The sequence below is a fragment of the Cetorhinus maximus genome, chromosome 22 (genome assembly GCF_964194155.1).
Source record: "Cetorhinus maximus chromosome 22, sCetMax3.hap1.1, whole genome shotgun sequence".
Taxonomy (NCBI): Eukaryota; Metazoa; Chordata; class Chondrichthyes; order Lamniformes; family Cetorhinidae; genus Cetorhinus; species Cetorhinus maximus.
In genome coordinates this window covers 74,647,138-74,657,669 of record NC_135900.1, presented here as the reverse complement: position 1 = coordinate 74,657,669, position 10,532 = coordinate 74,647,138, and the positions used below count along the sequence as shown (strand labels likewise).

Below are 10,532 nucleotides of genomic sequence, written 5' to 3'. Positions count from 1 at the left end.
GCAAGTGAAGATTGGCTGAAAAATCGAAACCCCCTAGGGATAGAATATGAGTCAAAATGAAAAACTCCATTACAAAGATTTCTTGGAGTCCTTCTGCAATGTGTCCAAATGAGATCCATGATAGCCAGTCTCCTAATGGAATGAACCAAATCATCTGAGGCAGACTAACCCCTGATGAGAAATTCGTTAAGCAGCCTGCTGTATAGGTTTGCACAGGTATTATTTGACATCTTGGGGATCTTGAAATAGTTCCTTCCCAAGCAAATAGAGGATTTGTGCCGATGTCTTATTAATTATTGTTAAGGTTTAATGGCAATGACATTGTTAAGTAGGTGATGGATATGTGTACACATATAAATAAGGATAGCTGGGATACTGGAGGGTTGGAGTAGTGTGGGCTGTGAGCTAAGTCAATAAACTCTCTCCAGCTAAGAAAGCAGCTGTGTCTTAGTTTTAACTCCACCAACTGGTGTGGATTCAATTAACACCCTGTTCTGCCTATTGTATCAAGAGATCCTTGCTAACACAGGCCTGCAGGTCAGGGCCTGGTGTTAGCCTGCTCCAGGAGTGTGTAGAGGATTCCAAATGTAGAAAAAACTGGTTTCTCAACTTCATTTGCAGAATCATTGCTTCCTTTCATTCGCAGCTTCACTCTTCTGCTATTGAGCACAGTATTATCCATGTACTGCATTTATTTTCTCTGCAAATTTTATCTCAGGCTAGAGCAGATGGAAAAGCAGTCTCTAAGCGGAGACTGGTTAAGTGGATGGCAGTGAGCATTCTTTATTTGTTCTCAGTTGGCAGGTAGAAAAACCTTCAGCCCACTCAACATTCATTCCACAAGGAAACTGAATCTTAAGTGTGTATTTGTACAGCAGCCATACAAGGCATAACCATCGGAATTTTACTTTGAAAGAAGATCTAATTTGGCCGAGTTGTATGAGCTACAGGGTACTTTCTTCAGTCCAAGAGGACTGTAAGTGTCTATTCACTTCAGCCACTACTAGAGCAGTCTCCACCTATGCTTAGATGATGCTCAGGATGGAGGAAAGGTGGTCAGGCACACCTCAAAAGTAGGCAGAGGATACTTTAAATTCAACACAAGTAATTAGTCTATAATTAATTAAGCATTTAACTGGCAATTTTCTTTTGGCCTAATTTTATTGAAATAAATTGAATCCTGTCTATTTTTATTAAAATAGTTCAAGCTTCCCTTGGGCCTAACTAGCACGCTTAGTTCCTGGGGATTTATAAGAACATGAGCATTTTTAGTGGCAAGGCCATTAAAACCAACATGCCCATTACCACAACACTTAATCCCTTCTCTCCCTAGAAATGAATCCGCTTATTTCTCAAATCTATTTATAGTGTCCTTTTTAAAGCTAGTTTTAATCAATTATACTTTAACTCCTCTTCCATGATTCCCTGAAATCTTGTTAGTTTCTGGAAATTCATCTATATGTTACTTTTCCCTTGCATACTAGACAATATCGTCCTCAAACAAGTTGGTTAAACTTGATTTTTAATCCTTCAATTCATGCTGACTATATCCTTTACCAAATTACACTTTTCCAAGTGTTCACCTATTGGATCTCTTAGGATCATTTTAAAATACATTCCCTATATTAGCACATTCCTTAGATAATATCACCACCTTCAAAACCTCTTTGTCCTTCTGTCTATGACATCTTTTGGTTATCTCCACCTATCACTGGCCCTCTATCCAGCTCTACCTGTCCCACCCCTCCCTTAAACCAGCTTATATTTCACCTTTCTATTTTTCCTTCGTTCTGTTGAAGAGTCATACGGACTTGAAACGTTAACTGTGTTCCTCTCCGCAGATGCTGTCAGACCTGCTGAGTTTTTCCAGGTATTTTTATTTTTGTTTTGGATTTCCAGCATCCGCAGTTTTTTGCTTTTATCCCCTATAACTCATGTTAAGCTAACTGGTCAACAGGTTTCAGCCATGTCCTTGATTATTTTTAAGTAAGTTTTTCCAATCCTCAGGAATTCCTTTCAAATTTAATTATATTAAAGCTACACTATTTTAATTTCCCATCTCCTTCAAGACTCTTGTGTAAAAGTCTTACTCAAGACTTTTGTCTCAGCCTACAATTAGGCTGGGGTTTTCTAATCACCATTGCCACATCATTCTCTCTTTGGACAGTTATTTATTTTGCTATGTTTCTTTTTCTCTCTGTATTTCCCTTTCTTCCCTTACCTGTCCTTATTTTTGCCTCATATCCTGCTTTCACTTCTCCCTTTTCTGCCTGTCTCTCTATGCATTTGCTTTTAGCTCTTAATTCAGTCTGCTGTTTTTTTCCTGTCTTCTATCTTTCAACGCCACTGAGTTAGGCTCTCTTCTCCCAGTGGTGAATGTTTTCCTGATGTGTAACAACATTAGGAAAGTTGAACACAAGAAGATAAGCAATGTCTTATAAAGTGTTTATTTTACTAAGGAAAATATTTATTTGTGATGGAAAAAAAGCATAACATACAATTTATATGTATAAAGACAGTCATTATAAAAGAAAAATGTTTCCATATAGAATAAAATACAAACTTTTCTACTCCAGAAGGACAGGATTAATGCTGATGTTTTCAGTTAACCATTCCACATACATCATGTCAAGAGACATACAAAAATGGGGTATTAAGATTACACACTTGTTCGCCAATGCAGGGAAATACAATACTGGTACACTTTTGGATTGCCACAAAATATTGCCCTGAAATTTTAAACCATCACAGCCAGACTGTGGAAATTCCACTGGCCAACATCTAATATGTAATTTTGGACCAAGCTCAGGATCAATTCAAATAAACTGAAGAACAGCAGTTTAAATGTTAGCTGGCACTTGGATCAGGATCATAGTTGACAAAATCTTTGCATATAACAGAAATGAATAGGAATGACAATTATAGCTTTGGATTTGGAGACCAATGCCTGATCTAATAATGTTATTACACAAATAATTTGATTATTTCTGTACAATATCAGCTGTAATCAAATTGCATTCTTGGAAAATGATGGGCAAACACATGAAAATTGTTAAGAAATATTTCCCTCAGAACACCTGAGAAATGTGGAGGGAAGGTCAAGGATCTGGGACGTTATACAACAGGTCAGCAGTCTATACTGGAAATAATGAGTTGACTGAACAAAACAAACCAATCATTTTCATTTTAACTCTCTCAATAATGGGTACTTCTGTTGTACAATGTAGTGTACTCACTTCTTTGGACTGAGTGGTTTTGTACGCTCAAAACAATTTCCTTGTAAAAAGCCACCATTGCTTATAACTTGTGCTTTTTAACTTGTAGTATTGGCGTAACAATGTTTGAACATTTCATGGCCTTTATGCAGAGCTGATCCAATCACTGCAAATGTGTCAAAAGGGTACTTTGGAGAAAGAGTGTAATTGTATAATTATGACAGCAGTGTGCAGCACATAATTATTGAAGAGATAAAAGTTAAATAAAGAATGTTGAAAGCCACAAATAAAAATAGAAAATAATGGAAATATACAATAGGTCAATTACTCTCTCCTTCATTTGCTGGCTGATCTACTATGCATGTCCAGTGTTTGCTTTATATATTTGAATACTGAAATGAATTGCTCATGAGTTTGCTAGCTAATGATTTTGGGTATAAGATTGTCAAGAGCAGAGACATTGGAAGTGAGTTTCTGAATATTTTCTGTGCTCGTTCTTTCGAGCAAAGTCAGAACTGTTCTTAAAGAACTAGAGATACAGAGCAGAGGAGATCTACACAAACATGTTTAAGATATGACTCAGCATAACAACCACAGGGGTTTATACACTTTGGACAATTCTAGAATCAAGAACCAGTTTTTAAATTCATTCATTCAAGGACTGGGGTGTGGGGGGGGAGTTGAAGTGTAGTAATATTTCAGTAAACAATTCTAGCTATACTTGCATTGGAGGCAGTACAGTGATTGGTCCCTGGGATGAGAGGGTTGTCTTATGATGAGGGGCTAAGTAAATTGGATCTATGTTCTCTGGAGTTTAGGAAAATGAGAGGTGATCTCATTGAAACATTGAAGATTCTGAAGAGGTTTGACAGGATGGATACTGAGAGATTGCTTCCCCTGCCCGGGGAATCTAGAACACAGGGGCACAGTTCCAGAATAAGGGGATGATCATTTAGGACTGAGATGAGGAGGAATTTCGTCACTCAAATAATTGTGAATCTTTGGAATTATCTATGCCAGAGATTGTGGATGTTCTATTGTTGAACATATTTAAAGCTGAGATAAACAGATTTTTGGTTAAGGGTTATGGGGAGTGGGTGTGAATGAGGCCGAAGATCAGCCACGATCACACTGAATGGCAGAGCAGTCTGTATGGTTTTTCCCTGTTATAATTTCTTATGTTATGTTCTTACATTCTCTTCAACCCTACCTTCCTTAGATGCCTGTTTGAAGGCCCCATTATCTACTCAGGATCTTAACATTTCATTATTGCATTTGGAATTGTTTTTAAAAACTACTTTGCAAAGTAGTACGCGAGTGTACTAAACACATTTTACTATCAGCTGCTTAGAATTAAAGCACAAATTACACAATTTGTCAAAAACTTTCAATTTTAAAAAGATATTGCAATATCTATGGCTTCAATCTCTCATCAGTCCTAACCATACATCTGAATCCATATATCCTCACTCCCCTAACTTCACTTAAACATTCGAAAGAAGCACTACTTTGAAACTTCGCTGTGAAAACCTGTAACCTCAATCACCTCAAACAGCTTTAACAAGTAGGCTTTCTAGACTAACTTCTTGTTGTAATTTGATAAAGGAGGTCAAGTACCAACTAATCAATGTGTTTTGGAAACAGTCACCGATAGGCATGGGATCTGATTCAAAACCATCTTACTATGTTTGTAAGTGCTTGGATGCTGATTAATTGGTTCGATTTCACATAGCTGCCAACTGTGAACAACAACACTTAAAGTGCACAAGGAGTAGAAGTCAAGAGAAGTCAATTTGGGGTTAGGTATTTTAAAAGCATCCAGATTGTAGGGAAAAGAGGGAAGGAGTTCCACAGATTTGAGAGCTTGGGAAGGAGTGAATTAGAGTTCAGCAGGAATGAATCCTACACAGTGAGGCTATAGGGTGGGGAAAGTCGGAAAGGTAAGGGGAAAAGAGCCTGTTGGGTGATGAAAGTACAGCTTACAAGGAACAAAAGAGAACATTTCAGAGCAGCATGGACCATTGCAATATTAATAAAACAGGAAAACAATAAGACTGCAGTTCGAAACAAGGTTATCAGTTTTTTTCTTGTATGTTTTTAGAGTATAAGTGAGATGGCTTTAAGAACCAACTCAGATGTAGCAGTATTCATTTTTCACTTTTCTCACAATAGTCTCCTGAGGCTGGCTGTAAAACATGGAGCGAATAAATCCAAGCTTTGTCTTATACAAACATCAAATACTGAGGGTCTTGATAATCAGGTTAAGATTTCTTTGACCTCCCTAGTCAGATACATGGTTAAAAAGTACAAAGCTCACTTACTGAAATTCCATCCAATGCCACTGACGCATAATTATTAAAATGCAAGCAGCACCTCTTTGGAATTAAGATGTGTCCAAGTCTGCTAATGGAAGGTCAAAACTAAGTCAACCTTCTACAGCACACTTGATAATCCAGTAGATGTGCTATGTAGGCCTGCAGTACTTCAGGATGCTGCTGATGATTAGCTAGCTAGCCTTGCTCACGAATGGAATCTGGAAGAGTAGACTGTTCACTGGAAACTAAGATTCTTCACACTTGATTCCATATAATCCTGCAATCCAATGCCATGATGGGTAACATGGCCCTAGATAGACACACTGAGGGAAAATGACCAATTTTCTATGCTGGTAAGCTATGTGGTTTTATAAAATGACACTCCAGCTGTACCCCGCAAAACATTTGGTGATTCCGGAGCCTTGATGCTTGCCAGGCTGCAACTAAGTTTGCCGGACTCGGTTGGGTGCAGTGTGTCCTTTAGGAGAGCAGGCTCTCATCAGGTAAGTCCAACTATGGCAAGAGCAATGGATGCTGGGAATCTGAAATATAAAACAAACAGGAAATCTGGAAAAACGCAGCGGGTCTGGCAGCATCTGTGGAGAGAGAAACAGAGTCAACAGCCCTGATTTTAACTTACCCAAAGCCCAAACTTAAGAGTTAAAACCAGGCCCAACGTTTCAGTGACCCTTCGTTAGAGACATTAACTCTGCTTCTCTCTCCGCAGATGTTGCCAGATCTACTGAGTATTTCTTGCATTTTCTGTTTATATTCCATTAACTCTAACCATGTGGATTTCTCATGTATCTTAGACTGTTACCATGGTGATGGCTTTCTTCAGGTCAAATGTTTTCTATATTTTAATAGGCTTATTAGCTATTCATCTATCAGAGATGATGAATAGATTGGGCCCTGGATCAGTAAATTAGATTGGAGAAGAAAAATGTGATGTCACTGGAATATTTGTCTACTTAATCACATCAACTGGACCCCAATGCAAATAATGAACTGTATAACTGAAAATGCTCCCTTTCATGCTCACTCTTGTGCACCAAGCTCATTTCCACTCAGGAATCATAGGGCTGAATTTAATGGCTGTGGTGGTGGCCCCAGGCCTGGGGTATTTCTGCCTCAGCCGTTTCCGGGAGCCCTGACGTGATTCTATGCTCATCAGGCAATTAACTGAGGAGGCGGTGGGGTATTTGAGCAGGGGCAGCCCTTACCGCTGGGGAGCAGCCTACGTGGGCCACAGGATGTTCTCAATCTTGGGACACCCCCCACTTGCCTCACTCCCACCATAAGGAGGCTGCCAGCTTTTATTAGGCAACTTCACCATGTGGCAGAGTGCGTGCCCTGCTGTTGGTAGAATGCCCCTTAAGTAGTCATTAATTAGTCACTTCAGGGCCTCAATTGGCTATGGTGCGAGGGCTGTCCTCAAACTTTCATGCCACACCCCACAACTCAATCGCACAGAATCAGGAAGGTGGCAGGCATTCCACCTTTGCCTTCCCTCTAGAAGAAAGGTTTATATAGTGCCTTTCAAGACCACGGGATGTCTCTCAGTGCTTTACAGCCAATGGGGGTGGCTGGACATCGGTTTTTGTACAGACAGTCCAGATCTTGCTGCATCGCGGCCCATTTCTGTACTGGAGGACCTTCTGTCTGGCACTTCAAAAGCCCTCTCCTGCGGCCATTGCCTTACAAGTTTGCAATGCCATGCAGGCTCAGCTGATGGAAGGCCTGTTCATTTCACGGGCACTCACCAACCAATGAGTGATAAACAGTAATGAATGATGGCAAAATCAGCCAATTAGAGAGGCTGGGTGGTTTCAAAGTTCACCCTATTGGTGTATGCTCACCTCGCTCATGATTATTTCTAGGTTGGGTGATTGTGCCCACAAAAAAATCCTCTTGGACTTGACCTGCATCCTACTGACACTGCCTTCAACGTGTTCTTATCAGCCTCATTGGCTAATACCAATATCTGTCATGCTTACCTGGTCTGGCCTAGGTGTGACTCCAGACCCACAGCAATGTGGTTGACTTTTAAATGCCCTCTGAAATGGCCGAGTAGGCCTCTCAGTTCAAGGGCAAATTAGGGATGGGCAACAAATGCTATCCTCGTCAGCCATGCCCACATCCCATGAAAGGATATATTTTTAAAAATTCAAAAATCATTTCCAGGTTGACAAGTGCCAGGGAAAAAAGATCCCAGCATTGTCCTCATAGCCATATTTGCTGGGGGGAGTGGTTTGTTTCCGGTTTCCAGGCCTCCGCCACTGGCCACCCTACTTCCCTCCTGATTCTACAGCCTCCCCGCTTCCTCCCATGGTCAGATTAGATTCTGCCGATAATGACTGACCCTGTTTTACTGGCCATATCTCTTTAGGTAGAAGTCTTGAAGCATTAGCACCAAATTCTATTTTTTAAACTCGTCTCCATTTTGTCAGTAAAATGTCTGGACTCACCCCTTCAATAACAACTAACACAACAGAAAGAACAGATAATTAATGTTAATTTGGATTCAGTAATTATGAGCTGGCATGGTTTAGGATTTATTTCTGTAGTGTTGCAAGCAAGAGAAAAACCAGAATTGAAGTTGCTCAAAATGTGTGTAAACACTAGTGCCATCTAATGGGAGGATGGAGCCAAAGAACTTTATAGCACATTTAGCTCACTGTGTCTGTGCTGGCTCTTCACCAGATCAATGATAAATACACAGTTATAGGCATTATAGGCATTGTGGTCATCCTATGGAAAAGTCACTGAAGAACACTGACCCTTTAATAACAGGTTATTTATGGGTGTCAGTGACCTACCTCTGCTTTGCCAGGCTGTAGCTTCAATCTTTGCCTGTCAGGAGCAATGCTGAGCTTTGAAGGACAAGTGAGGCACAGGAACATTAAAGCCATAGTGAACATTTATAATAAAACTCTGGCTGGTTCTGTCAGTGAAGGCTAAATCAGAAATAACATCATTTGAATGCAGTGCAGACTTGTTTTGAGATCTTTACTAAAATACAAATGCTAAATCTTGGTAAAAAATTATTTACTATGACCCAAGAACTAAGAGACTAAAACTACATAGTAACAAAACTGGTAAAGGCCCTTAAAACTGTCAGCTGTGGAAGACAGCAGGCTACCCCCTGCTACTCAATATGGGAGAAAGGCAACCGAGGGACTGAGATTATGAAAACAAAGGAAGAGGAACATGAGGGTGAACTAACATCTCCGGCTGTGAATCTGTTAAAGGGCCAATGTCCAAAGTGATTCGGCCCAGCTGGGATGATAGCAATTTTGAAGAATGAGAAGAACATACGAGGACGAATTGACAGTATATTTCTATCAACTCAGTGAAACTCAGATTAATCTTTTCTGCTGTTTCTGAAACCTGGAACCTTAGCCCAGGCTGAGATTCATCCCCTGCAAACATTTGGGGCAGGATTTTCAGCTCAGCGTGTGTGACCGACACGCCCGAGCATGAAATAGCGCGTGATGACATCAGGCGAGCGCCCTGACGTCATTGCGTACTCGCGTGATATTTCGGTCAGCGGGCACACGCAAGAGTCGGTAGCATGCCTGCCGATAATTAAGAGGCCTATTAAGGCCATTAATCAATTAATTTAAAGCTATTTTTCACTGCCCGTCCAACCTTACGGTTGACAGGTGGGCGAATAGGCCAGACAGCCTTTGTATTTTTTGCGAAACCTCATCCACGAGCAGGGTGAGGTTTCACACAATTAAACTTAAGAAAATGTTTGGCAGGATTTTAATGATCATCATGTAAAGGTGCGTGAGTTCGCTATGCAGACGTTTTGTTCCGGATTTTTAACATCTTCAATTTTGTTTTAAAAAATCTTCAGCTCCCTGAGGCAGCTGTGTGCCTTCAGTGAGTGCACCCCCACGCATGCGCAAACATCAGCACTCGCGCTCCTGCCGCCCGCCCCCCCACCCCAGAAGTGCTGAGGCTCTCAGCGTGCGTTTCATGTTGGCTGGTCATTAACTGGCCAGCCAGCGTGAAATCACGGTCGGGACCTGATCGTGGGCGGCGGACTGTTTCGTGGCCACTCCTGGGCCCGCCTGCAGCGCCCGCCTGATTGGGGGGGTGGGGGTGGGGGGTTAGAATCCTCCCCTTGAAATAAATGGATAGATACAGTCAGCCTGACAGTTTAAAAGAGCAATCAATGCAGGAATGAAGACTTGTGTTTTATAACTCAAGTTCCCAATACATATATAGTTATTAATTTATATAAATTAATATTCAGTAAGTATGTTTGCGATAAAGAAGTACAAGAATAACACAAAATTATCTGATCTCCTTCTCCGTGGTAGCTGTTGATGGCCAGTCGGAGCGGGGTAATATAGCAAGCGACTGCTTTCATTGTACATCAGCATAAATACCACCTTATGGTTCTTTATGATGTTGTGTTGACACTTCTGTCAATTTCAATGGTGGTTCCATTAATGCCTACACTTGGAAGGGTCCTGAAGACAAAGCAAGATGCAAAGGTACAAATTAACACATGCATATGTAAGCAAAAAAAAAAATCAGGCATAAAAACATTTACCATCTGGTCAATATAGCAGAAAACAGAATTTCAGTGGGGCAAAAGATGCACAGGCAGAAATGGTTCAGAAAAATTGGATTTTGCAATCACTACCCTGGAAAAGCAACTTTGAAACCTATTGGCAGTTTGATAATGGCAGAAGTGTCAGTCCTCTCGTCATCTATAACTAGAACTGGGCCTGGCCATACATGGATTCAACTGCCACAGGTCAGGGAGCTGGCATGGACACAAATTCTGAGCAACAGACTGGGTTAAGTGGGGAACAAAGTGAAAATTATTTAGCATTCTGTCAATTTGAAAATGGGAGGAAAAAAATGACTCAAATCAAGTTAGCAGCATAGGCAACACAATTCAAAAGAATGTTAAAGGTATCACAATGGGTAGTGCAGGTAATACCCCGTGATAGGTTGGCAATTCCATTGGAAACCTGTTTAT

General features: G+C 40.7%; 1 protein-coding gene across 1 annotated transcript in view; it reads right to left on the bottom strand.

The window, feature by feature from the left end:
* Positions 1-2,431: 2,431 nt before the first annotated feature.
* The window catches only part of creb3l2 (cAMP responsive element binding protein 3-like 2), a 102,002-nt gene continuing 93,901 nt past the window's right edge, over positions 2,432-10,532 (bottom strand). Inside the window, exon 12 of the mRNA XM_078568533.1 lies at positions 2,432-10,014. Coding sequence (XP_078424659.1) covers positions 9,945-10,014 — 70 coding nt within the window. The 3' untranslated portion in view covers positions 2,432-9,944. The remainder of the gene's footprint in view (positions 10,015-10,532) is intronic.